Source organism: Symphodus melops (genome assembly GCF_947650265.1).
Source record: "Symphodus melops genome assembly, chromosome: 9".
Lineage (NCBI taxonomy): Eukaryota > Metazoa > Chordata > Actinopteri > Labriformes > Labridae > Symphodus > Symphodus melops.
The window spans coordinates 4598345-4626051 of NC_136699.1; the positions used below are offsets into that span (position 1 = coordinate 4598345).

Here is a 27707-nt window from a genome sequence, read left to right on the forward strand (position 1 = left end):
GACAGGTGTCTCACTGACAACAGGTGAAACAGGAGTTAGTATCGCGGCGGCTCGCGAGGACATCACAGCTGGATGAAATACACGCCTGATGAGAAGACGGTGACAGAGAGGTAAACGTTTCATTACATTTCTTGTTTTTGTCTTTCTGTTATTTAATTGTTCAAACACAACAGAGCAGTCAGACCTAATTAATCCCCCCGACCAGCCCTCAAAAACACATCAGGCTTTTTTGTCCGACCCTTCTCTGCGTCAGAATCTCCTAATCCTCTCATATCCAACATTTGGTTGAGAAAACGCTTTTTTATCTTCAATCAAATCAGTGCATTGTCTTGAGTGGTTGCCGCCCCCTTTTTCCTATCACTCACAATAAATTCCTTAACAGGCTGCTGTTCATCCTAAAAAAAACCAAAACACAACACTGGTACGGTTTCTCTGTCTGAATTGAACCTGGCACCTAAAAACATTCATTCAGAACTTGAATGGTGGAAGACAATGTGTGATGGACTCCTTTCATTGTGCTTCATTTTAGATGGTGAACATTATATGCCCACCTGTTGCTGGTGACGCTTAAAGTGTTTACAATGAAGATCTTTCTGTGCTTTTTTTATTAAAAAAAAATGTTCCTCTGTGTGTTTTAGACTTATGTGATGTCCCTTATCTTAAAGTCAACTTAACAGGAATTATTATGAATTCAACTTTGATAGAAAACTCTTTTAATGTACATCATGTCAATCATTAGACAGACAGACAGACAGATGCTTTATTGATCCCAAGGGATATTCATTAGTTAAAATTGTATTTATTTTTTATCCCTATTAGAATAATCAATGTGTCAACAGTAACAATGATGATTAAATCCACATAAATACTCAAAACATGCCAGGAAATGCAAAAGAAAAATAACATTCTTCAAGAAAACAATAGTAATAAACTGATCATTACGTAATTATTATGCTTTGTGGTATCCTCCAGTGTGTTTATTTAAAGTCATTTGAAGCTACACAGCGGTCCAATAAGTCAGACTGACCCGTCTGATTGAAAGCGAGCAGAGACAGGAAGGTCACGTTTAAACCCACACGAGATGTGTGCTGATTTGAAGCATGCTGTTTAGTCTGTGTGAATGTGTTTACTGTTCTCCAAGGATGGCGTGATGTTTCCTCCTCCCTCCTGCTTCTTCTGGTGTCCTGAGCAGACCGGCGCTGACAGAGGAAACACAACCCACACAGGTAATAATGATACACTCTATTATCACTGTGGGATTATTATCAGTGTGTGATTATAATGACCTGGTGGAGGCAGCTCACATTCCTGCACGTTCACCATCAGGATGCTCACATGTAGAACAAACATGGCGTTTATTTGTTTCTCCTCTGGAAGAACATGTTTTTTCACACTTTCTTTACCGAGGCTGCGTGTGTGATGTCGTCTGTTTAAAAAAAAAAAAAAAAAAAAACACGAGCATTTATCTGTGTGGAGCTTCTTCAATGTAACATTTTGTTTTTATTCTTTATGACAGTAAATGAAAGTATCTTTAGGTAGTTGATAAAACTCAACTTTTACTAATGTCATCAAGGCTTTAGAAATCAATGTTATATATAATCATATAGTCTGTATAACTCTCACTTACTTGGAGTCATTAACATTTCTTGATTTTTAAAGTTCCTGTTTTTGCCATTATAGTTCTGCCTGATATGATGGCAGCAACAAATCTTTTGTTTAAGTACTAGATCACTTTTTAAAACCTGAAGCGGACATTAACAGCCGCTAAAGTTGATTGAAACTATTGTATTATTCTAGAGCTCGGGAGTGGCTTGTTTTCCCGTGCGTGGGCGGGATGCCGAGGGTGGTGATGTGTTGGGTCTTAGCTAACTCTTTGAAACAACAAGTCACCAAACTACACAAAACAAGCAGCATGGTCCAGGCAGCGATAGAGCAGCATGTTCTGTAAGGTCCAATGAGCTGTTTCCATGAATGATGTGTGGTTGCTTTAAGAAGAGCCAGATGTAAGAGTGGCTGTTAAAAAAAAAACACTTAACAAAAGGTTAATGTTTTTGGGATGCCTTTCGTGAATGTTGTCCGTTAAAGGCAATAAACAGCAGCTCTCAGTGGATGTACTTTGATTCGGAGGTAAAGGCTGAAGGATTACGGTGCAGCCACAGAGACGTGGATAGATTTACTCACACTAACAGGATCATTCAGGGTGAGTGGGAATCCCACCAGCTGAGCTCAGGAAGCAACCTTGCATCTTTTCAGCTACCAGACCAAAATGTCCATGCAGGAACTTGAACTGGAAACCCCTCGGTTCCTGAACCGAGTCCCTACAGACCGAGCTACTGCCCCAGATAGATGGATGGATTCCTAATTCATCTTCTGGACAATTCAGGTTTGACTTACACAACGTTACATCCCATTTACTGAACTTTTTCAGTGGTCATTTAAAACCCAAAATATGTAAACCATGACCCTGCTGGAAATATTGAATGTCCACTTCAACTCAATGGGGACGCTTACTGTCTTCCTCCTCTTTGAATCATTCATGTGACGATAAAATTCCTCAGCCCTCCTCACTGCCAGTTTCTTTCTCCAGTGCCAGATTACCAAACCTGCAATATATCCAGGCAGCAGAGAGTGAAACAGACCACATAACCAAACTCCCAATTTGGGTCAGAGCAAAGAAAGCAAAATAAGGGTGTGAGTGTTCTTCCTAATCTGCTGTAAGTCTCTGTCATGCTCCCTTCATTGTGCTTGATGCTGCAGCAGCCTGAGGATTTAGCAGAGAGGGTGTCAACCACTGACTGAAATGATCATCAGCGCTCTCAGCGTTACTGTTTTCATCTCTAATCAGCTGTTTGTCACTCAGCCTGCAGGAGATAAAACCTTCACACGAGCTTTCGTCAACAGTTTTGGCAGCTCTCAGTCCAGCACATGACGTCATTTCACTGAGCGCAGTCGAGCTTTTGTGTTTATGTGTGACACACACATGTTCAACACAGCGGCCAGGAGCTGGAGCAAGCCTGTAATCACAGTAAAGATGGTTCTACATTTAGCCCTCTTACTAAGTCACAAGTCATCACTCCTTCCACCTCTGACTCTGCTCTCATGGTACTCAGAGCTGCTCCTGTCACAAACAAGCACATGACTGAAAGTTCACTAACGTGCTACATGTCTAATAGTGCAAAGATCCAACCGTTCAAAATATATTTAGTAAATGTCAGAAACACAAAAGGGATGAGATCTTTGTTTTTGTAACCCCAGAGTTATCCAGAATCAGAATCCTCTTTATTGGCTCTTTGTAGAATATAAACATTAAATAACAACAATGAACTAAGAATATAAACAGGTATTTAAAGACTAATATGTACAAGACCAAAGAAGATAATGGTGCAGTGGTGGGTAGTGCAAAAGGATGATGAAGTTAACATGAGGTCGTCATCTTTACAGTATTTACATTATAGAGTGTGTAGATGATCATTTCAATTAAATAATATGATTATGTACATTCACAGTGACAGTAGTCCTGATATCTCCATCGAGGACTTTTTGTTTGTCTGTGTAAAAATGCTGTGTCATGATAACCTGCTTGAACCTCTTTTTTTTTTTTGATCATTTCAGATACCAAGACCATATCACGGTCTTGTTCATGTGTGTAGGGAGCGTGTCACTCACTTAGACTACAGTACATTAATTTCAGGTTATTCAAGAGAGGATTCTCTGGTGTGTCCACATCATCTTATCTCAGGGGTTCGAACAGGCAGACATTTGCTGAATTGAGCCCTTTTGTTTGTGTGAATTGCAGGTCTTCCACACAGGAAGCAGCGTGCGCTCTATAGACATAATGCCTTAAGGAGACTTTTTTGTCCAACACACCTTGAGTTGTGGTCACGTGGACGTAAGTCAGCTGATGAAAGAATGTCGACCTGCAGCATTCCTCCCTGACGTGTTGAGCTAATGAAGCACATTAGCTCTGTGTGGCCGTGATGAACTCACTCATTGAGTTTCAGGTTAATGACAGCATCCAAGTTTCATGTTTCTGGGGCGCACAGACTCACAATAAGATGGCCATTTAAGTTTGTGTGTTTATTGAGAGAAAAAAAAGGATGACCGTTTCATTGAATCAGCTTAAGGGGAGGAACAACTTCTACAAGAAATGATCAAAACACCTGCTGTCTGTATCTAGAGCAGAGTTTGTGTTGGTGATCTTATAAGGAGTCTGGTGTGAAGTGAAGTATCAAAAATCAGCTTTTTGTCAGGGGCTGGTAGACTAGTGTGGAGGCAATAGATCTCAGCACAGCAGTTGTGGGTTTGAATCCGAGCTCGGCTCGCCCTTCAGCTGTTTTTAAGAAATGTATATATCTATTTGCTATTTTTGAAAAATCTGCACAGTCATCATGTTCAAAACGATGCAAAAATGAAATAAAAACTGTTGTTCCCAACAGTTGCTCAACAAGCTGCAGGCCACATCCACACACCTGTGTTTTCGCAGCCTAAATACAGCATCGTACAGCTGTTAGCACAGCTGTTTGCTCCCGGTGCTCACAGCATCCCGTGAAATGCCTTCATCGTTCACTTTGTTTGGAGTGAAAGAGAAAGTAAAGTGACAATCTTTCAGTTGGGCTGCTGCTCACTTTTTTTTTCTGGTTGAACTCAATGTTGACTATTGAGAAGTTTCGAACAGTCTGGACTTTCAAAATAAAGAGCCTTCTGAACAAAAAGTCTTCATTTCCAGCCTGTAGCAGTCAACGTGCGTCTTCATGAACCCTGATGAAGGCCTATGACCGTTCTTTCCCGGATAAAGGAAACCTAAAGGACGTGTGTGTGTGTGCTGATTTTTCTGTCTCTTCCTAAAATGCATCTTCCCCAACTGGCTGCTTGATTGTTTGACATTAACAACAACCATAAATCTTTTACTTCCAACTGAAACAACCCAAAGCAGTGAGCTGTAAATCTCTTTTTTTGTTTCCTTCCAGCAGAAAATCCAGACCATCCCTTTGCAATCAGGAGAGGATGGGCCGTCCCGCTGTGCTTTTGTTTTCTGTGAGAGGGAAACTTCAATCACTCCAACGCTGCGCGCTGATTGGTCGGCTCGGAGTTTCATGAACCCACTCTTCCTGCCCTCTGATTGGTCCTTCATTCCACTGTGAAGACTTTCCAAGCCAATCTGTATCTGCCTGGGTGAGTGCTGCTTCCTCTTCCCACCAGCTGCTGCAGTCAATCAGCTTATTCAGCAGCGTGTGTGTGTGTGTGTGTGTGTGTGTGTGTGTGTGTGTGTGTGTGTGTGTGTGTGTGTGTGTGTGTGTGTGTGTGTGTGTGTGTGTGTGTGTGTGTGTGTGTGTGTGTGTGTGTGTGTGTGTGTGTGTGTGTGTGTGTGTGTGTGTGTGTGTGTGTGTGTGTGTGTGTGTGTGTGTGTGTGTGGGGCAGCCCTTTCCTCCCCTCCCCTCTTTCTCCTTCACAAAACCACCGGCCCACCCTCCTTTCCACTCCCATCCCCCCCTTCTTCCTCACACACTCATGCCCTGTGTTTCTCCCTCACACACTCACACACACACTCTTGCCACATGAGGCCCAGCAGCAGCCTGGTGTGTGTGAGTCACTAGAGAAAGTTACACCAGTGAGTTTATGCATGCGCGTGTGTGTGTGTGTGTGTTCGCAGTGCTGCAGTGTCTCCTCTGCAGCAGATTTCTGTTTCAGTCCGGGACAGAACACAACAGGAAAGAGAGAGAGAGAGAGAGAGAGAGGGTAGAACGAGGTTCACACAGCTGAATCAGGGATTCTGCACAAGGTAAGAACAGCTCGATGTCATGTCAGTGTTTGGTGAGATACTCTGTCACTTTAACACGCGGCTGTGGTCTGGATTAGCGTTAAGTTTTCTATATCTTTGCTTCATAATTTGAGCTGCACTTGTCTCATGAGCCAGCAGCTCTGATGCACTTGTTTGGGGATTTAAAGGACGTGTTGTCATGCGTTACATCATGTGAGTTTGTGTGCTGTAATTAAAGGATATAATGATCTGTAAAGAGCATATAGGTGGTGCTAACATGACGTTGCAGTGTTACTACCTGTACCAAGCTGTTACTCTCATCACAACCTTCCTTTAAGAGTTATAAACAAGTTTTCTCCGTGTGTGTCTCACAGTATGCAAACACAAACAGCATGTCAAGAACTTTGCCCAACAACAACAAAAACACTGAAAGTTGAATTTAAATAAGGAAATATTTCACCAAATGATTATAAGATGCCACTTTTAATCCAGTTTTTTTTTAACTTTGTTGTCCACATACTCAAAACATATTGAGATTTGTTTCCAGGCTCTTGTTGTGGATCCGTTATCCCCCACATTGGGTCACCATATGCTTCCTAAGCTCTAAACCCCTGTTGTTGGAGGGAACAGATAAATCAGTGAGCGAGGGTTTCAGTCCCAATTGCCTTCTTTCAAAGTATTGTGTTACAGTGCATGGTGTCATGCTCGTGTCTCAGTGTAAAGTATTATTGTCTTTAAAGAAATCATGGTATTATAGTTTATAGTTTATTTTGTAGTTCTAGTTTAAAGTTGAAGGCTGCATATTTAAAATCAATGTGTTTCAGCACTGGTCAAGAAGTTTCGTTCTTATGAAGGATATCAAAGACAGTTGTAACCGAATGTTCCTGTGGATTGTCTTGTTCTCGTCGGGCTGCCTGCTACGAAGGATTCTCTTCAATATGATCCAGCTTTTGATTATTTTCACAATACATCACTCAGTCGATAAAATGCAATAAGCTCGTTAGAGTTCTTCATGACGATTTCCAGAGCAGAATACGGCCTGCCCTGAAACTCTGCAGCGAAGTTTATGGTGAACGAAAATCTGCTCTTTTATGTCTCAGAGCTGGAAATCAAAGTGTTTGACCAAAACGATTCTTTCATTGTTAGTGTGTTTGGTCCAAAGTCGTGCTGTCATGTTTTAAGACTTTAATGTCACAGTTTTACTTTTCTGTTTGAAGATTTAGTAAAACGCTTTCAGAACAATCATGTTGATGATCTTTTACATCAACTGTTCTTTTTGCTCATTTTCAGCAGCCACAACAAATGTGCTGCAGTGACGAAGAGAAGAAGTCATGAATGCAATGTTACACCCAGAAGTTTTGGGAGTAGAGATGCACAGATACCAATGTTTGAAATAACAATGTCGCCGAGTGCGGAGCACTTCAGGACTTCTTTTGGTGTGAGACAATGAAAACAAGTTTGAGTTTGTTCAACAGGTGACTTCCTCGAGAAGAGAAAAGAGGCATGATGAGGGGTTTTAATCAGATGATATCTTTATTTGCTGAATGTTAATTTAATAAAGAAGATCAACGGTTTAACAGGAAAATATGAAAATGAAATCTAAACAAAAATACCGACTGCCATGTTCAACACAAAACTAAAAGTACATGTTCGAAAAAGGAGCCGGACAAAGTTATTTTTTCTCCCCTCCATCAATTTTAAACAACTTTAACACAAATAGCAATCTATTTGATGGGTTTCAAAAAGTCTCACAATTTGGTATCTGCAGTAAATTAATCAATTATTGAAAAATAAGCATCCCGACAGAAAGGGAGGCCAGGAAGAAAATTTCTAGCTTTGTTTGTAAAGTAGCTATGACCATCTCCTCTCAAAGACGTCCTAATTGAAACACTTGAAAGTGCCATCAGAGTGAGCGCTGTAAAGCCACAGATGGCTGAACCTTGTCCTGTACAGACTGTCTGTCACAGCGCTGTTGGTGACGCTGTTCGTCCAGTAGCCTCCCGGTGGGCCGACATGAGGTGTTCCAGCTCAGAGAATCCATGACAAAGCCCCCCCTCCACATGTTGGTGTGAAGTAAACAATATAAACAAAGACACGTGATCTGTGGCTCTGCAGCTGGCTGCCGGTTAGTCATCTCTCTCTGAGTCCCCTTCACTTCCCTCCTCAGGATTCAGCTTAAACCAGCAGCAGGAATGTTACATTATCTGCAGAGAAATTCAAGGAATGTTCCTGTGGATGAAATGATTGGCACCAGATGTTTAGAGGCGCGTATCTTAAACATTCTGCACTCCTTCAATCTGTAAATTGGAGATATGGTTATATAAGGGTTAACAGATGAGGAAGCTGTTCACAACTGTTAAAACATTAAAATTGTGTCTTTCTCCGACAGTGATCTCCAACATGGAGGTTCCCAGGAGGCCTCAGCCCTCCTCCTTCACACTGGCTCTCCCTAAACCTGCTCTCTCCCCCATTGGCGCTGCAGAGAAAGTCACCAAGACGGCTCTAATGACAGAACTCCAGGAGAAGCTGGACCGAACCACAGAGAAAGATCCGTATGGAGACGAGGCTTTGAGTTCAGAGGAGGAGGAGTCGAGCGTGTCGGCGTGTGTGGAGGCACCAGACGACGGCTCAGGACTCACAGATACAAACTCTTTGACTGCCGGATGCAAACTTTCCTCACAGGACAGTTTTTCAGAGGAGAGCTCCATATCGGACGAGAGGCTGGCGGAGGAGGCCAGAATGAAAGCTGAAGAGGATGAAAAGGCAGCTAAAGAGAGGGCAGCTCAGAGGCAGCTGCTGGCGATAGAGGAGCTGGTCATGTCTGAGAGGAATTACCTTCGATTGCTGCAAGTCAGCACTGTGACCATCAGGAGCAACCTACAGCGACTACAGGTGGGAGAGAAGAGTTTGTAGCATGAATTATGGATGGAAACATCAATGATCCTGGTGTGGGCTGCGCTCTCTGGTTTTATTTGCTCTTCAGTGTGTTTTACAGGTGTCTGGTGCATGTTTAGGCACATCTATTTGCAAAAATTAAAAGTCCACCAAAACGCGGCTTCTCCTACCTCCTCCTACCTCCTCCTGTTAGCTGTAGCAATAGCTGCATGTGATGCTCGGTCCGAGCCCCCCCCCATTGAAAATGTGAGGAGTGACATCACAAGACAAAGACGTCACTGATCCAAGCCCATTGGCTCGTTGTAGCAAGCACAAGCTCCCCTCGTACTGACTGTAGCATTCCCAATATGGTGAAAGGGGGCGGGACGTATCTGGAGAACAAAGCCGAACGACTGATCAGTTATGAGAGAGAAGATCGGCCAGCCAATCAGGTCAAGTTGGGCTGTTAGAAACACAGGCGGCAGTACATGACCCTTTTTTCCAACATTTTGTGAACGTACATTAATAGAAAAAAATAAACATATGAACCCCAAAAAGGGCAAAATGGGACTTTTTTTTAAGTGCTAACTTGTGCTGCATTCAGAGGCATGGGGAAACAACGTCATTAATACAGGGGATCATTTACATATATGATAAATACTGTAGCTCATCAGTTTGGGAGGCAACATTATAAACATTCAACAAGAGAAAATGAAGATCAGATAGAACTTTATTTATTACAGATCCAGATCAAATTCAGATACAAGACCTACAAAATAACAAATAACAAAATAAATAATTACAAGTAGAGCATTAAATGTAAAAAAGAAACTTATGATGTAAAGAAAAGTTCAAATATTTAGCCTCACCGTTCCTCTCCTTTAATGATAGATGAGGAGGAGCCGATCTGCAGAGGCAGCCCGCTGGTTTATTATTATTGTTAGCTTTTCATTACATCTGATTCATCGCTTATTGCTGCTAAATAATCCTTCATTACACAGTAATGAAACGAGGCCTCATAAAACATAATAGAATCAGTCTTTATGGGCTGATGGGGCGAGCATGGAAATGATAACACACCGAGGGAACTGTAGATGAAATCAAAATGGGAATAATGAATTGAACGGACAAATATGAGCTGCTATTACCCGCTGAGAGGAGGACATTGAATAGAGAATAGGGGAACGGTTGATGAAGGAGATATTAGAGAAAATAAATCTGTGTTATGTGGCATTTGTCCAAGGTGAAAATGAAATAAAAGACGGAGGTGAAAATATGAGGGAAGCTGCAGAGTGGCAGAAAGAAATAGAATAAATATTTGACTGAATGGGGCTATTGTGGTGCGAGAAAAGTTCCTGGATTGTCTTCCATGTTAAATGTGCTGATTGTTCAGTCTTCCAGCCCGGCCCACTGTTGTCTCATTGGAAGAGAATGGAGCCAAACAAAACGGCTCTGTATCAGCCGTGCAGGAGCAGACGCCTGCTGCACCAGGGAGAATAAATCCAAACATTTGAACACAGAGCAGGACATGATGCCAATTCTTCTTATGATCTATCTAAATGATAAAGTTCTGACAAAGTGCAAACAACACATTTATTTGTAAGAAAAAAAGAAACATCTGCTCTGTGGCTTGTTTATTTAAACCATCCACATATGTGACCATGCTCTGGGTTCATTTGTGCATTACTCTTTTTAATGTCTCTTTTTGGTTTATGTATATCTTAACATAACTTCTAATATCATTGGAATTGTAATCTAGCCGGTGCAGTTTAGCATGCCAGGAGCAGCAGGTTAGAAGGTTTGTTTTTCACCACACGCCGGACATGAAAGTTGTCGGGGCTTCAGTGAAGATAAAACACCAACATTTCAAGATCTGTCACAGTAAGACAGACGGACTTTCTGGGGGATATTTATTGAATCATAACATGATTAAAACCATCTAACTTTAGCATGTTCCGTCTACATTCATTGTGTTTGTAGCACCACTATTTTACGTTATTTACGTTAAAGAAGAAAAAAGTGTGAATTATATTTTGGCACATGTTTAATTCCTACTTGCGCTTACTGAAAAGAGGAACATCATTAAAACAGGTTTCACTGGATGAAAAGAGAGTTACGTATAAATATTTTAAAAAATGGAGGAGAAGCTTCTTTGATCGGTTGGAACAATATGTTAATCAGACGCATGCAGGGGGAAAAGAACCAAGATTCTGGACCGACAGATGAGCACAAAAAAGATAATAGATAGAGACACAAATATGATAAATGCTTAAAAAGTGGATAACATTTGTAAGAAATGCATACCAGTGAGTAAGAAGAAACGGGTCAAGCACAGCTTCTGTCAGAGATGAATGATCGGAGTGATGAGAGTTTGTGTGTGTTTGTACGGAAGGTGAATTAAACACTGCATGTTTCTCACTACAGCCTCCTCTGGCCAACTTGGACAACATGTTCATGTTCATCGAGGATGTGATCGACGTGTCGAGTCGTCTCCTCAGCCTTTTGGACCAGAAGCAGATCCAACCCGGAGACCCTCTCTACCTGAAGACTCTCTGTAAGGGTTCAAACTAGAACATAAGAGGCGCAGGCGTGCGTACAGAGGCCATTGTCCTCTCGCTGGGTTTCAATTCAAACTAGGCCCCCCACTTTCTCCTCCAAACACTTCCTGTCTCTCTCTCTCTCTCTCTCTCTCAGCTGTTCCATTACATTTAGGTTAGAATGGCCCACAAAAACCACATCAGGACAATGTGACCTAGACAAACCAAGAAGAAGTGAAGCTTCTGCCTGTTTCACAACGACTTCTCTGCAGATCAGTTTCTTTGATTACACTTGTTGACAGGAAACCAACACGCAAAAAAACTCTTCACACATCAGATGCTGTTGCACACACTTGGGTGTGGGTGCAGTGTCTATTTAATGCAAACACACCAGAGTTCATTGTGTGCCTGGGACAGCTGGAGAGATTCAGGCTTTCTGGACCAAAAGTTGCTTCCTCTTTTTTTTTTTTTTTTTACTTCCTTTATTAAGGAAATTCGACCCATGTGGGACGCTTCTCTATATAACCTTCACAAGCCTTTTGACCTCTTTGACCCTTTGTTTATTGCTACTAAATCCATGGATTGTGTCTAATTTTCTTTTATTATGACTGATTTTTAAACTTAATAGATAAGCCAAGTTAAAGGAGGTGTACACCTACTCTAAACTACCATGAATTTAAGGCTTTTAACAGTGACTACATCATGCGTGTTTTGCTCTAAGCATGATTGCTCTGACTTGCCCGGCAGGTGATGCGTTCCTCAGCCTGTCTACAGATATTGAAGCAGCGTATAGGGAGTACCTGGCGAACTACAACCAAGTCACAGTGGTGGAGAACAGCTACAAACAGAAGGAGGCGCTCTGGAACGACATTGTCAGAGTCATCAAGACCTCAGCGTAGGTTTTTTTTTTTTTTTTTTTTTTTTTTTGACAGTGTCTGTTCTTCCATACTGGGACAGGAGGATAAACAACAGAGGATGGTGGCTGTTGACGCTTGCTGTTTTTTTTTCTTCTCCAGGCCTGAAGTAAACGCCACCTCTCTGAGTTTCTTCTTGGTGATGCCGGTGCAGCGGATCGCTCGTTACCCACTCCTCCTGCAGACCATCCAGAAACACTCGGAGAAAAGTCACCCAGCATATGCACTTTTGGAGCAGACGGCTCACACGTCCATCGCCCTGAACTGTCGCATCAACGAGTACAAACGCTTCAGAGAAGTCGGTGAGGCACAAAATCAACTCTTTTCACACTGTATGTGCTGAAAACAGAAAAGTAGATGTTATTCTTTTTCCTGGTGATCTTTTGAAGTGCATTGCTGTTGCTGAAACTTATAAAGCTATGTTAGAGGAATAGAATAGTCTAGAACTGTACAAAAGATTAACTAACCATCGTTCTTCCATTGTAGCTGACAAATATAAGAAAACAGAAACTCTCACCATAAAGGACAAGATCAACCGTCTCAACACCCACAGCATCGCCAAGAAAACGGCGAGGATCAGCCAGCACTTCAAACACGAGACTGGAATAGCACCTAAGGTACGGTCTGTGTAAGTTTACTGACACCAGATTAAAAAGATGCCTTTCCTGCAGATGTGTGCATGAGCCAATACAAGATCCCTGCTCCAGGAAGTATGACATTGAGAAGTAAATAAAACCTCATGTGAATCAAAAGGGTAGCACGTTATTCATCTTTAAGGATGTTCAGAGGTAACTGTACAAGGCTCCTGAAACCTTTCAGTACACACTCAAACTACAACAGTGTAGTTAATGATTAGTCAGACAAGTGGACAACCTGCAGAGAACATGGATGTTATGACCTTTTATTGGCTCTGCTGTTTGCTCTCACCTGCTTCGGTCTCCAGGTCACACCTTTCAGTCTGATAAGGTTTCTATGATCTGACCAAAGGGTTGATCCAAAGTTGAAGGAGCAATATGTCAAACATTTACTGAATTAAAAAAAGAAGAAAAAAAACGTACTCTCTGATCAGACATTAAGGAAACACGCTATGTTGATGTGCTGGCATCTGTGTCAACAACACAGCAGCCTGTTTGTTCTCCTCCTTTTAAATCCGCTCCAGAAGGGTTTGTGGTTTTTTACCGGAGAAGGAAGGAGGTTTTAAGGCCCCCCCTTCTGAGGCTGTGTCAGACGCCCCCTCAGTTTTGCCAGGCCACCCACGTGTGCATCGACTCAAAGGAGAAGGTTGGCTGGGGGAGACCGCTTTCTCAAATGTTTTGAATTTGGATGCTTATATACAGTTACAAAGCTGCGTGTCAGAGTTACACATGGTAACTTTTTTCATCAGCTGTCACGCAGCTGAAGGTTTATCACTTGATCATTACAAAAAATAGTTTTAAAATGATAATTTGAAGGGCAAAAAAATATCAAGCAATAATCCCAAAGCCTCTGAGGGATAATCTACTTTTTTTTAAAACAGTGGAGCCATACTGCTATTTAAAAATAGAGCTCATAAAATAAATGAGTAGTGTGAGATGATTTCCAGCACAGAGAATAGAGAGAACATGAGCTCTCATATTTGCAAACTGCAGATCAAAACAGTGTAGAAAGTGCTGTTTTATACGTGTCTGCCTGTGTGTTGTTTAACAGCTGGTTGACGAGGAGTTTGATGCATTGGAAGGTTTCTTTTACGTTCTGGAGCACGGCATCCTGGAGCTCCTGGAGAACGTGGAGATGTACCTGCACCACCTGCAGGTAGACCCCCCTTTGTTCCAACATTATTCTTATTGATGTTAAAATAGTGATTTTACTGTGTGCTTTGTAAAAAAACACATCTCTGAAGGTGAGCGTATCAGGCAAAATAAACTCCTGCACTGTTTTGTGAAGGTCACAGTAAAGATTCTGTTATCCCTCAGGAACGGGTGTTTGACTCAAACAAATCCTAAACAAATGTTTCACACTTCTTTCTCTTTGGAAGTAAAGAGGCTGCACACATGGATGTGTTCTTTCTGTTTTTACATTCAGACTTTGTCTCACTGTTTGTAGATTGTCTTGTAAGAATGTGAGTTTTCATCTCAGTTTTGATTTAAACAGACACAAGTATCGAATTGTAACCGTGCTTCCTCTCTTTGTTTCACACTGGTCTTTAATACAGTTTGTCCATTTGATTAATTGAGGCATCCAATCAGAGAATCAACCCAATCACAGCTCTGAAAAGAAAGACCCCTCCCAGCCTGTGTCAGCTGTGATGAAAGTTTCATATTGAAATGTGTAAAACATAAATAAATACCTAAATCACATGTACAGGCTCAGAAATACTGTGAATGATTTGGGCCCCAAGCATTTTTTTTTTACATAAAACACTTTTCTCCCCATAACACTAATTTAACTTGATGAAAATAAAGACAAACAAGCAGTACAGTAAATGTGCTCAAGAACATCTGCAGGATCTAAAAAAAAGTGTGGACTGTCTGGAGACGTGGAACAAGTGCGACATAGCTGGATATTTATTCTTGTACATGTTTATGAATCACACTATGTCAACTCAGAGGCTCCACAGGACCTCCGGGTCAAACACGCCACTTACTGTGAACATTTCCACCCTCGAATTAGCCTCTGTGGAAGTTTTTCCTCTTTCTATGCCCAACCAACAAGGATCAGCACGGAATCCAAAATGTTTTTCAGAGTTTCCACCGTACAGAGGGTCAGTTATTTTTGTATGCTTACTTGGATAATTAACCATTTCTTGCATGTTCACCATCTCTTATAGAGCTCTAATGAAGAAGGGTTAACCAGTTTTAACTATAAAAAATGAATTCAACTAACAGTGTTCAGCATGGTTTATAGGTTCTTCTATATTTTTGCCTGCAGGGGTTCCTGGCCTGCAAAACAGAGGAGTTTGACTTTGATATGGATGGAGAAAAGGCACCTATTTCCTACAAAGAGATCACTACAGCTCTCAGACAGTGGATTCTTCCTACTTTTGTGAGTTTACCCGTCACTTCATGCACAGTCAAGAAGTATAAAAAGTCTTTACTTAAGACAAAGCAGCAAGACGAATACTGATGGACAGGGAAACTTGTGTTCAGGAAAAAGGAAAAGCACAAAAAAAACATCCTCATGGGCCATGCAAGTCTTTAATTGATGTTTGAACTAACCGTCTGATGATGAGCATCAATTCTGTCTCCATGCAGGAGAAGAGGATGAGGACGTTGATCCACAAGCCGCTGTGTGCGCTCCGTGACCTCCTGGTGGGCCCGCGGAACCTGATCAGGAAAAGGCTGGACAAGCTGCTCGACTACGAAGTGATCTGTGAGAAGTCCAGTCTGAGCTATGACGAACAGGCGGTGGTAAACACATACAGGTAGGCAGAGCGGGAGGCTTTTAAAGTTACAGACTGGACTGATGATGGGCTTTCTGGTGCATAATTTAAATGTTGCGCAGACCATCCACGCACAGACTGCGTCAGTGCTTTTAACCACAGGGGAATTCATCGCCACGCTCCGATTAAACATCAAATTTCTCAAATCAAATCAGCCTGGGAGAAGTAGTCTTTTGAACTCATTGTTCATCAATCTGAAATAATTGCATGAGTTACATTCTAGGAGGCATGTTCCCATCATAGTTGGCTTTTCATGTTGCCAAACATTTGACTTTGATACCAATACAAAGGCTTTCGTAGTTCTGTCACAGTTGATTGAGTGTTTCAAGGATGTTCTTGTTGTTTTTGTGCTTTACTGAAGTGATACTACATTGTTACTGTGGATGACTATTTTAAGCTCTAGACTGTCAAATGCTGCACTGACAGCAAAAGTGTATGTGATTCAGTCTCAGATTCAACAGTGGCTCCATTTTTTACACACTTCCTTGTATGTCTTTTTCCGGCATAAAAGCAGAATTTGTCATAGAAGATCACGAGTGAATTACAACGCCACGTCACTACATGTTCTTGCAGTTATTTAAAAGTTCAAAGATGTGGTCCTCACTGGCGTCGTCATGCATTTCAATGTGTCCTCTCTTCACAGGACGATGAACACGTTGCTCCTCAACGAGCTCCCCCGGTTTAACGGTGTGGCTCTGCAGATGATCTGGAGCATGTTAGGGACATTCAGCTGTCTGCAGAAAGATCTCGCCTCAGACATGGAGCAACTCTTCCAAAGCTTCGCACAGCAGGTAATGCACGGTCGACTTTCATGGGAAGTTTACTTTGCATAGAAATGTATTCATTTAGGCTGTATGACTTGTATATGTTCACCAATGCATTTATCGAAGCAGGAAAGTAAAGAGAACACCATGGCGCTTTATTCCTGTTGCTAATCTCAGGACTTTTAAAGGGGCGATTGAACTTTTTCACTCATTTCCTTCTCTGATGTCTTCAAGCTTCCTCAAAGCTCTCTCAGCCCCAAAGCATTCTGGGAGTGGGCGGAGTCTGCAGTGCTGGAAGGTGCAAGAAGGCTGGAGTCTTTGTGTCGAGGTGTACAGGACACGCTTAACGCCCCTGTCGACCAGGTTGGTACAGATGGAGGTAATCTAGTTGTTGTCTCACATTACTTTTTGTTTTGGTTGCAGATCAGGAACAAAACTTGGTCATCATCCTCAAACAAACGACATATCTTTGAACATACGTCCCTCTTGTTTGCCTCACCCAGGTGGTAAGGCAGGCAGGAAACCAGCCTGGCAACTTTAAATTACTAACCTACTGAAAGAGCAGGTTGGCACAGTCACGTCACGTTTTGTTAGTTTTCTAAATAACCATAGACGAGAACAGCTTCTGACAGGCGATACTTCCCTCCAACATGTGGTACAGGCTGCAGGATTTAGTGAGTCATCATTGGGATTTTTTTCTGCAGCATCATATTATTCATGTGTCATTAGAAACCAGTCATGTATGAATGTGTTTCCCGCATTGTCACATGTTCACAGACGGGGATATTCAATATTATTGCGAAGCTTTTGTGACATTTAGAGCTTCGGGAATGCAAATTACAGTGAAAAGTTCTTGTTGTTAATTACCACTTCTTTTTTTATTAAATGTGTACCATGACAAAGGATGAAAAACCATTGAATGTAAAAATGTAACGTAGCTAATTGATCTATGTGGTGAATTATTGCAAATCCGAAGACATCTTCCTCAAAATATTTGATTCAAATGGTCATCAGCAGGATTTTCTCAAAGTGAACTTTGATTTATCTGCAGATTTGGCACGTTAGCATTAAGTCACAAGTTTTCTACTTTGAAGATTAATTCATTTGTGAAAAAGAATAGATTTGAAGAGATTGAGCCTGTTATTTCTTTTATTTCTCCGATATCCACAAACTCTTCTACTTCCCCTTCAGCCTCAGAGTCCATCTTTTCAGCGCCGACTCAAGCAGCTGATGGATAAGCACGGATCTGGAAAGATCTACCAGGTGGTGGGGACGGTGGTGGGCAGCCGGGATCTGGACCTGAACCTGGCCAAAGGAGAGCTGGTGGCCATCATCAGTGAGGCTGACAGCCGCGGAGACAAGAGAAGATGGCTCGTCGACGCCGGAGGTAAGAAGTGACATCTTGTTACAACGTTAAAAAAAACCAAGAAGATCTTTAGGTGTCTCAGTGAGATCTTTAATTATCCACACTGACTTTGATTTTTGTCCAAGGTAGAAATAAATGTTGACAAATAGAAACTAAAGTCACTGATGTTACAGATGGTGCCAGCAGGTCGTGTCTGTGCAGCTTCACTTTCATGCAGCTCTTTGGCGCCATCTTTTGAACATTAACTGTTATTGCAAACAGCCAGCAAACTGACAGATAGTTTTTGGTTCATTACAATTGTTGTTGTCTGTAAACTGTTTTAATCATGATCATTTTTAAAAGTACATTCTTAACTGCAGATGAATCCACTTTCAAAGTGATAAAGCATCACAACATCTTTGACACATACTCCTCCTTGAATTGTTTATTTTCCATGCAGGCAGAAGAGGGTACGCTCCTTCCTCGAAGTTGATTCGTTATCACCAGCCAACAGATGACCCGCCTCCTTCGCCACATTTGACCTTACCTGAGAGCATGACGGGAATCAGGAGACACTCGTACACCGCAGAGGGCCGCCCACTGACCGTGATGAGCCAGCCCTGCTTCCAGGTGATTGATTGCCTTATTTTACATTCTGTAAACCACTCACAACACATTAATATAAATGAGCTTAAGTCAAAATAGCTATTATCACACTCAAATACAGACCAGTGCAAGGGAACTGTTTCTGGGCCATGACTTTACATTCAAACTCATTGTAGTGAATAATGCATTCAGTCTGTGCCTGTATGAGAGAATGACTGTCCTGGAAAACCAGGACTACAGATATATAAAAGATTGTAATTATAAATAGCATTTGCCATCTTATTTTACTCGACACTTGCTCAGTACATACAAGGTTCTAAATAGTTATTTCCAATGACTGATGTGTCAAATACAAAGTTTTAAATGGCCTTGCACCTACCACTCCTTCGTGTATGTGTGGATACAAAAAAAGAAGGTTTAGCTATTTGTTAGGTTCCCTCTCCTCAGTTTCTCCATTGTGTGCACTGATGAATGTGTTCTGTCACCCATGGGCTCTGCCTCTAATTTAACATGACCAAACAGCTGATAAACTGATAAGAGCCGCAGAGGACCAAATGTGAGGGACACGCAGCAGAAACTAGAGCTGAACATGCTCAGCCTCCAAAGAAGCCCTCGAAATTCATTTCTCCCTGATAATATAGAACACATGTTTAATTTAAGCGCTGCTCATTCAAAATGTTCACAACAAAACCATCACTGGGCACATTTTAGCGCCTTGTTTGCGTTAAACATTCTGCGTCTGACAGTGACTCTGACCTCAGCCTGCAGCTCAGAGTTGAACTGATCCAACATCAGACTCCAAACTGAAAACATGTGTTTGATACCTTAAACGTTACCACCTCAGTGTGTGTGCGTGCATGTGTGTGTGCGTGCGTGCATGTGTGTGTGTGAGTGCGTGCATGTGTGTGTGCACGCAGCTTTGACTGATGGATGTGACAGCAACCGGCTGCTGAAGCATCAATCTGTCACACATCTGACGAAGACGGTGTGTGTGTGTGTGTTTGTGTGTGTGTGTGTGTTTAAGTGTAATCATGTAGACTGTGCACGTGTGTTTATTAATGGAGAGATCCATAATTAGCAGTTTAACCTTGTAAGTGGGCTATGGTGTGAAGGGTCGAGAGTTAATTTATGCAGCGCAGCAGACGAGTGTGTGTGCGCGCTGAAGATTGATTTACATTTGCAGCACACGTGAGTGTGAGAGGGGAGTGTCACAGCTTGTACATTTGTGGTGGTTTATGTGGAAGTGTACATGGAAAAGACGAAGATTTAGTGTGTGTATGTGGGGGGGTTGTATGTGGTTGTGTGTGTGTGTGTGTGTGTGAGGGAGATATGCCTCCACATTGCCTGTTAAAGTGAGTGATTGCTCCAGTGACCTCATATAGGCGGTTTTTCATGCCCCCTCCTCCCCTCATCCCTCCTCCATGACCCTGAGTCTGCTCGTATACAAAAACATACACAACACACACACCCTCACACTCTGTCATCACAAGACCAGGTCAAACAAACTATACCTTTATGTGTGTTCTTTGGTGCAGGCTTGGTGCATTTTAACCAGGTTAGGCTGTCGACCTTATGAAGTACTAACAGAAGTATCAAGTTGCAGGATTTGTCCTGACTGCCATCCCCTGATAATCTCTTTGTTACAGATCTGCATCTCAGACAGTGTAAAAACATGTGTGTCTTCTATGGTGAAGACGGCGATGTGTCCCGACTGTACACTGCCACACTGACGCAGGGTGGCCTTCAGCAGCACCGTGACCCTGCATGTAGGCTGCTATTTCATCTCATAAGATGTTTGACAATGAGCTGTACCCAGAGTCATGTTGTTGGACTGGAGTTCCTCCATGCATCATCGCTGACAGAACTGACCTTTTGTCTTTATCTCTTTTTCTTTGTAATTTCTCATTTTTTGAGTCTAACACTCTGGGATTTTGCCGTAATGAAGGCTGTGAGTGTAGTGTACCCGCGTGCTCGTGCCTGTCCATAAAGTGTGCCGCGCCCACAATATATACAGTGTGTGTCCAAGGCAAAGAAATGCTCTAACTTACCTTGAGCTAGCCTTTATTCAGCTACGTGTATTTAAATGATTTGTCTTTTCCATTTTCCATCCCTGTTTACATTGAGGCATGAAGCCTTCTTGCCTTTCAGCAGACTTTCACCTTTGTTGGAAATGATCTAATTACCATATCTAATTTTCTCACCGTTTCATTAGGTTCATCAATACATTGCAGTGTGTCTTCTGCAGGAAGTCATCTCTGTTTCTCCTCCAACTCCGACTTTCATTTGCATCAGAAATACAGCTGCAGAGGATATTCACCCAGCTCCTTCTGCATGGATCACTCTGTGGCCGATAGCCATGAATGGTCACTTAAGTTAATGTTTTTTTCTTAGCCTCCATGTCTCTGCCCAGCTAAATGCTAATTTTATGCTAATTGGTGGAGACCGTCAGGGCAGAGTTGATGTTGTAGCTGAGAGGTGAGCCCAGGTGAAGGGTTTGTTAATGACGAAGAACAGCCGGCTAAACTCTGCTATTAGCTCCGCCGCGGCTCTCTGTCATAACAACACAGGGCTCATTAGGAGGCCTTCACGCTCAGGGAGTGTGTGTGCATACGTGTGAGGCAGAGAGGCGGGATTTGCCAAGACATAACTATGGGCTTAACCTTTTCAGAGACTATTACAGTGATTTGTGGTTGGGTTTATGAGCATGTGTGTGTGTGTGTGCACGTCACATTTGTACCTGTGTGCGTGCATTATCATTCTGAAAGTTGTGTGTTGTGAATTTCCATGCAGCATCAGTGTGTGACTTGCACACGGCGGATCAGAGCTATTGAGATGGTGATGAAGTCCTTGATGAGACTGTTAGCACTTCATCACAGAGGAGGTCGGACTAACTGGCAGTCAGGATGAGGTTTCTTTGGGACAGGGATCATTGTCGACGTATAGAGGCATGAGGGAATAATGGACTTGGCCAGAGAGAAGTTGAATATCTCCTTGAACACTGATGCTATAGCAGGTCAGCTGAGGCTCTTTGAAAACTTTCAGACATGCTGTCCGATCTGTTCGCTCACCTGGAGTCCCCCCTTTGTTCTGTACACTATGGATTTGCAGAATACTGTTTTAGAGCCTCACGTTTGGCACAGTAGTGACTGCCAAAAATAAATCTGAAAAAAAAAAAGCAAGGACAACAATAAAACAAGCCTTTTGAATGGGTGTGGTGGCAACTTCTGGGGCTTCAAGTAGACACACAATGAACTACATTGGCATCCATTTTCAACATGACAGGTTTGCAGAAAAGAAGCCTTAAAAAATAATTGATTTAAGAACTTAAATTCTGCGAAATGGTTTGCTTCGCTGGCTTGTGTTTTTGCAAGCTCACAACATTTATCCTCCTCGGGGAGATCCTTCGTGTAGTCTTTTTTATTCTCTCTCTGAAAAGTGCAAAAATAATCTATATGAACTTTTATTTATCTTAAACACTTCTCAGATGTAGGCTGCAGCTTTGTGTTCGTCCCTGCTACGATTTGCAAACTGTGTGCTTTAAGCTTCTCTGCAGACTTTCAGAATCAGAATCAATGCAACATAAATGGGGGGGAAAGGTCCTGAGAGTCACCTCATCGAAGGATTTCTAAGAGACTCTCACAACTTATAATCACATATAATGAAAACGTATTCTGGTTAAACATTTTATCCTCTATTTGTAATCAGGATCTCAGAAAAATAAGTATTTTAGTACGTTTTCCTCTAATCTCATAATTGTATTCAATACTGTATAACGATGAGTATTAAAGCATCTCAGGTCCGCTGGCACTGCTGATTTCAGTCCTGTTTTTGAATCCTTCTTTCAGGTGTTCGCAGCCTATGACTTCAACGCGAGAGGAAACCGTGAAGTGTCTCTGCGGTCTGGTGAGCCAGTCCGTGTCCTGGAGCCACATGACAAGCGAGGGAATCCTGAGTGGAGTCTGGTGGAGGCGAAAGGAGGGCAGAGAGGCTACGTGCCCTCCAACTACCTCACAATCATGGCTGTGCAGACTGGGGCCCAGGGTGCATATCCTTTCTCTTGCTGAGAGGATGGAGAGCATGAAAGAAGGCTAACAGCAGTATTTCTTTAATGAAGCTGAACTTGCTTTTCTGAAGTCATTGTGATTTTCTGTGACAAAAATCAGTGTTCTCTATTGCAGAAAAGCAAAAGAAAAGCCACATTCTATAGACTTATTTCAATTTTTTCAGTTTCATCTTCAAGACCTTTTATGTTAAAAGTCGTGCGCTGAGATTTTCAAAATGGCAAGAAAAGGTCAAGGCCCTTTTTTTAGACCCCGGAGAGTCCTCCATGCATCATGGTTTTTTTCATATTCACACTTCAAATTGTCCTCCAAAGTGGAGACTGCAGAAGTCCCAATAACATTTTGTTCTAAAATGACTTGACATGTACAGTAGACCTGAAACAGGCGATGACATCATCAGCAGTATTTGACATGTCTGCTTTCATGTGGACACTGCCTTATTCGTGTCAATATACGTGAGCCACTGGGGGAAATGAAGGAAGATACAGCCTTGGTGCTTGTAGTTCTATGTTGTCTTGCTCATGAGCACTTCAGGACAGCCTTGCTGCAGAGGATTATACATGTACATATATATGAAGGACAAAGGAAGATCTTCAAGTCCCAATTTTGTCAAGGCCATCTTTACAAAGAACAGGAGACAATGACAGAAAGTTTTAATGAGGCTTGAAGGACACATGAGCTGTATGCAAAGGGGGACTCATTTCCCATGATCCTCAGCAGGAAATAAGGACACTTGAATTGAGTGACAGACTGCATGTTCTTGTTAGTGTCTGCATGTTTGTGAGCTAACTGCAGCACTTATACACGCAACGAGCAAAAGTGTGTATGTATGTGTGTGTGTGTGTGTGCGTGTGTGTGTGTGTGTGTGTGTGCGCATCTGTTTGATGTGAAATTGAGCTGAAGGATGCGTGTGATATATGTGTGTGCTGGGTCTCCTCCACATCCTCACCTGGAGGCAGGAGCAGCACTGTATCCAGACTGACAGGTACACCGCGCTCTCATCATCTCAGACTGTGTAATGTGATGTAAATATAAAATGTCTCCAGGGCCCAGAGACACGGAAGGAGGAGAGAGGAGGAGAGATTTTAAAGACAGTGGGAGATTATTTTTTTCAAGGGAAGAGGAACTGAAGGAGTTGGAGGAGGAAAATATCCTTCCTCTAACTGTTAGCTGATTTCAATTCACTCGTTTTTTTCTCCATGCTCTCATTTATCTGTGATTAATTATTTTCTGTTGTGCTTTTACTATCTCACTTCCTGTTGCAATATGGCTAAATTGCTTTTTAAGTTGTTGGCTTAATAATCATATATACAGGACTGAAACAGCCTACTTCTGTATTCATAGGCACCTGATGATGCTTGTTGCTATGGATACTGTTAATTCAATGCAGGTCCCGTCTGAATGTGCCATTTTTTCTATTTGGCTGGACAGCAAGAACATTTAGTTCCAGTAGAATCATAATTGCAGCACATTTTTGCTGCTTCAGTATTTTCATGTCAGTAAGTACACAAACCTGTTAGACAAGAGGAACCATTCTGCACTAAAAGCAAAGTACCCCAGCTTCAGTACTGCTGTCTGTACTTGACATGGAGGCAGAGAGAGAGAGGGAGTCCTTTCGAGACATGCATGTAAAGGACCAGTTTGTCGTACTCAGAAGCAGTAGAAACGTAGCAAAGTTGGACTATGTGGAGGGGCCAGAAAGTTACTCTTTTACAAGTTGATCTTAAATTCACCTGTACTTACTTTGCTGTGATTGGCTAGGGAAGTCAAAACATCAAACACAGGAGTCCCACAAAGAAGTGTCCCGTTAAAAGAAAAGTTGACGCTAAATGGTGTGATCTGAGACATTCCTTGAAGCCGATGTCTTGTAACATGAATATGTTCTTCATAAACGTAAGCCGGGGACCTCAGGATTGTGCTGCACCAGCTGCTTTGGATGCGTTGCAGTGGGAGGGAGACGAGGGGGGGGGCGGGTTTGGACTCAGAGCGGCTCAGCTGGAGCTTAGCTGTCCCCAAACGTCTGAATGTCAGGACGGAGCAGAGCAGCAGGAGGGATGGGGAGCTCTTTGTGTACGATATGTTGCCATCCAAACAAAATACCAAATGTCCTCGAGGTTACAAAGAAGAGTAAAAAATACAAAAAAATCCCCCCTGACTAAATTTACCTGCTTTCACTCCTATTTTAAAGGGTGAAGCCTTGGAGCCTTGAAGATGATCATATCATTCATCATATGAAATCATAAATAATGTAAGAACAAAAACCTTGTAAAACGATTCCAAGTACAAGTTCCTATTAAGATCTTTAGTTTTGATCAGAAACGGATAACTTTAAGCTTTTGATCAGTGGTTTGAGTGTACATTTTGTCCTTTCAAAGATGTGCCTGCGGAAGTTTTTGTTTCTCAACTCTCAACCACTAGAGGGCGCAGGAGACCTTGCCTGGTTGTGTCATATAGGGGAGAGCCAATGGAAGCGAATGTAACTGGAAACGTCGTGTGTGTGTGTGTGTGTGTGTGTGTGTGTGTGTGTGTGTGTGTGTGTGTGTGTGTGTGTGTGTGTGTGTGTGTGTGTGTGTGTGTGTGTGTGTGTGTGTGTGTGTGTGTGTGTGTGTGTGTGTGTGTGTGTGTGTGTGTGTGTGTGTGTGTGTGTGTGTGTGTGTGTCAGTATTGGTGCTTTCTTGAAAGCACAACATAACCCTGTACATTCTGTTCATATTTTTCAGTTGTAATTTTTTTTTTTTTTTAATTAACTACATGAAGTTTAACATTAAACCTGTTGATATTCCCACGTTAAAGTCTGTACAGGAATTATGTTTTTAACTTATTGTTTTGTAACTGTGCTTTTCTAACTTATTTGACGCTGCAGGGCTTTCGTGACCTGAGATGAATCATGAAGTCTTTGAAGTGTTGCCAAAGTTATGATGTTAAATTCACACACACACACACACACACACACACACACACACACACACACACACACACACACACACACACACACACACCTACACACACACACACACACACACAGTTCTTTTCACACAACAGATGGGAGTGTGTGCACTGCAGCAGTAGTATCCAGTAGTATCTGTTGGGGCAGCTGTGAGCTGACTGTGTGTGACTTCAATAAAACTAAACAGAAACCTGCTTGTTGTCCTTGTGTTATTTCACGCTTGTACAAAATGTGAAACATTTGGTCTTAATGACAACCTGCACCAATGACAACAAGCATAAAAGGAACATCAGAGCTCACGTTGTAGCTTACATCAGTTCTACTCTGCAGCTTTTTAAAGTGTTTCTTTTCTTTGCTTTTTTCCAATTTCATATACTGATGTTTTTACTGGTTGGGTGGGCATTACACATCTTGGAGCTATCTATTCTGGGGAAGGGATGATTTATTGTTGGCTGATATTATCTCAGTTATATCTCTACTGGCTTACATGCTGTCTGATATGCACAGAAAAGAAAACATCTATTTACACACCATGCTACAGAAACAGATGCTTTTGTAAAGAATAATGTAGCTGTCTGATGCTTTCTCTTGCAAAAGGCACTCTCACTTAAAAGGTAAACAAGTTTGGGATATTATTTACATGAGTGCATTTCCTATTTGGTCTGAATTTTAATTAAGTAAGTATTAGTTTCCTTTGAAAAGTACAAAAGTCTCATGCTCCTAACTCGCCTCATGATATTGTTCTGAGACAATGTGTTCCACTCCTCGGGTTGCCACAAGTGCTACACGCAGTCCTGCCAGGTCACGTGGGGGTGGAGCATCCAGTCGCTGCTTCGGCTGGTCCCAGATGTGCTCTACGGGGTTCAGGTCAGGGGAAATTGCTGGCCATACCATGTGAGGCACTCCGACTTCCTGAAGACGAACTGTGACAATTCAGATCTTTTTTGTGCTGACTGGTGATGCCTGCCCAGACTGTTGCACCTCCGCCACCAAAGTGAACCCTGGGGACCATGTTGACCTCAGCGTTTGGCTCACCTTGCCCTCTCCAGCAACGCTGACGACCATCATTTCTGTGCAAGGTGACCCGACACTCATCAGTTAACAGAACGTTAGACCTCTGCTGCATTGTCCATGGTCACATGGTCTTGTGCCAACTGCAAACAGTCACGGCGGTGTCTTGGTTTCAGTGGAGTCACCTGCAACGGTCGTCTGGTATTCAAGCCAAAGTGGTGGAGTCAGTTGCGAATGGTTTATCTGAAAACCCCTCACTTCTCGTAAACCAAATTATTTAACAACAATTGATGTTAAATAATTGTGATCAATGATACCTAAACCTTCTACATCAGACTAGATATAGAGAGAACATACTAGCAATTCCCCCCCCAGAGTTTTCTCAACAGCTTTTTAGCAAGGCCACACACTACACAGACTGTGTGTCAGCTAAGCAGTACACTTTGTACAGACTATTTTGGCAGATTCTTAATGACTGAACATGTTTGCAGAGTAAACTAAGCTCCTTGTAGGTTTCAAACCTTGCAGTGTGTACAGGCCCAATGCCCAAACTGGTCAGAATCTTTACACAGCAGCTGGCACTGCATCATCTGTTGAATATTGTCTCTCCTCTCGTCTTGTTTGTCGCCGTTGTAGCATCCTCCGCCATTCATCTTCTGCTGGGATTGTCTCAGAATCACAGTCATTCTTCCTCCTCTCTTATTTTCACCGCAGTGTATAACAAAAACAAAGTGTAAAATCACATTTTCTCGATGCCACTTTAGCTATTTTTTCTGTTTTCCAGAGCAGCAGGTGTGTGTTTGAACTGCTCACAGGTACCTCTTTCATCTTCATACACGTTCAGCGTAGCAGTGTGCAAAATGAATGCACAGAAAAACCTGCAGTGACTCGGTATGTATACACTACACATCCACAGAAAAAAAAAACCTATTTGTATGCGGTGCTGTGTCAAGCTTTGTTTCTGTTTCAGATGAGTTCAGTGTACAGTTCATCTACTGCATGAATGTAAATAAGCTCAGCAGCAAATATTTCCCAGGCAGAGAAAAATAGAGGCATATGTTCTGACAGTATATTTTTGTATTCTCCTCAAATTATCTTCTTGAAGCCAAGCCTAGTATGTATTTTCTTCTGGCTGTCAGAGGCTATTAGCAATATCTGCTTTGACCTGTTTACTCACTCAGCCATCAAACCAAAGGGGCCTTAGAGGGGGTTTTGTGTTATTCGTAATTTTATCAGGATGAACTGCTTGAAATTATAGTATAAAATTAGATTAAATTCAAATATCTTTAATAAAACAAATCTGAGCATTAAGTCAGTGCAATAGATAAAAACACAGGATGATATAAAGGACATGAAGCCAGAAGATGAACCCTCTTAATGAAGTTTACTTCTTATTTTAGAAATAACATGGCTCTATCTTCCACGTTACCACTTAATAGCTATAAGCGGAAGTATGCGAAATGTTTCCTTGG

General features: G+C 42.1%; 2 protein-coding genes across 7 annotated transcripts in view; one reads left to right on the forward strand and one right to left on the reverse strand.

Annotated features, from left to right (window-relative positions):
- slc49a3 (solute carrier family 49 member 3) overlaps window positions 1-12370 on the reverse strand; it is a 285285-nt gene extending 272915 nt beyond the window's left edge. Inside the window, exon 1 of the mRNA XM_079352217.1 lies at window positions 12361-12370. The gene's annotated coding sequence lies outside the window, so the exon portion shown is untranslated. The remainder of the gene's footprint in view (window positions 1-12360) is intronic.
- On the forward strand, window positions 1-25412 carry arhgef37 (Rho guanine nucleotide exchange factor (GEF) 37). 6 transcript variants are annotated; one of them, XM_079352209.1, is made up of 17 exons: window positions 1-110; window positions 1142-1226; window positions 4968-5172; window positions 5651-5779; window positions 8148-8650; window positions 11057-11186; window positions 11917-12064; window positions 12186-12385; window positions 12570-12700; window positions 13770-13874; window positions 14991-15104; window positions 15314-15483; window positions 16145-16292; window positions 16500-16628; window positions 17457-17652; window positions 18071-18240; window positions 22062-25412. In XM_079352209.1, exons 5-17 carry the CDS (start codon window positions 8159-8161, stop codon window positions 22278-22280), a joined length of 2352 nt encoding a protein of 783 aa, XP_079208335.1. In that variant the 5' UTR covers window positions 1-110; window positions 1142-1226; window positions 4968-5172; window positions 5651-5779; window positions 8148-8158; the 3' UTR covers window positions 22281-25412. The 6 variants fall into 6 exon arrangements, with proteins under 6 accessions (XP_079208335.1, XP_079208336.1, XP_079208337.1 ...); XM_079352210.1 differs by having other exon boundaries at window positions 4971-5172; XM_079352211.1 differs by lacking the exon at window positions 5651-5779.
- The last annotated feature ends 2295 nt before the right edge of the window (window positions 25413-27707 follow it).

Coding starts and splice junctions, on each gene's coding strand:
- arhgef37 (XM_079352208.1), top strand. CDS start 8,093: ATGAGGAAGCTGTTCACAACTGTTAAAACATTAAAATTGTGTCTTTCT. Junction 12,065..12,185: donor AGAGTCATCAAGACCTCAGC/GTAGGTTTTTTT, acceptor TTTCTTCTCCAG/GCCTGAAGTAAACGCCACCT. Junction 16,629..17,456: donor TTAACGCCCCTGTCGACCAG/GTTGGTACAGAT, acceptor CTTCCCCTTCAG/CCTCAGAGTCCATCTTTTCA.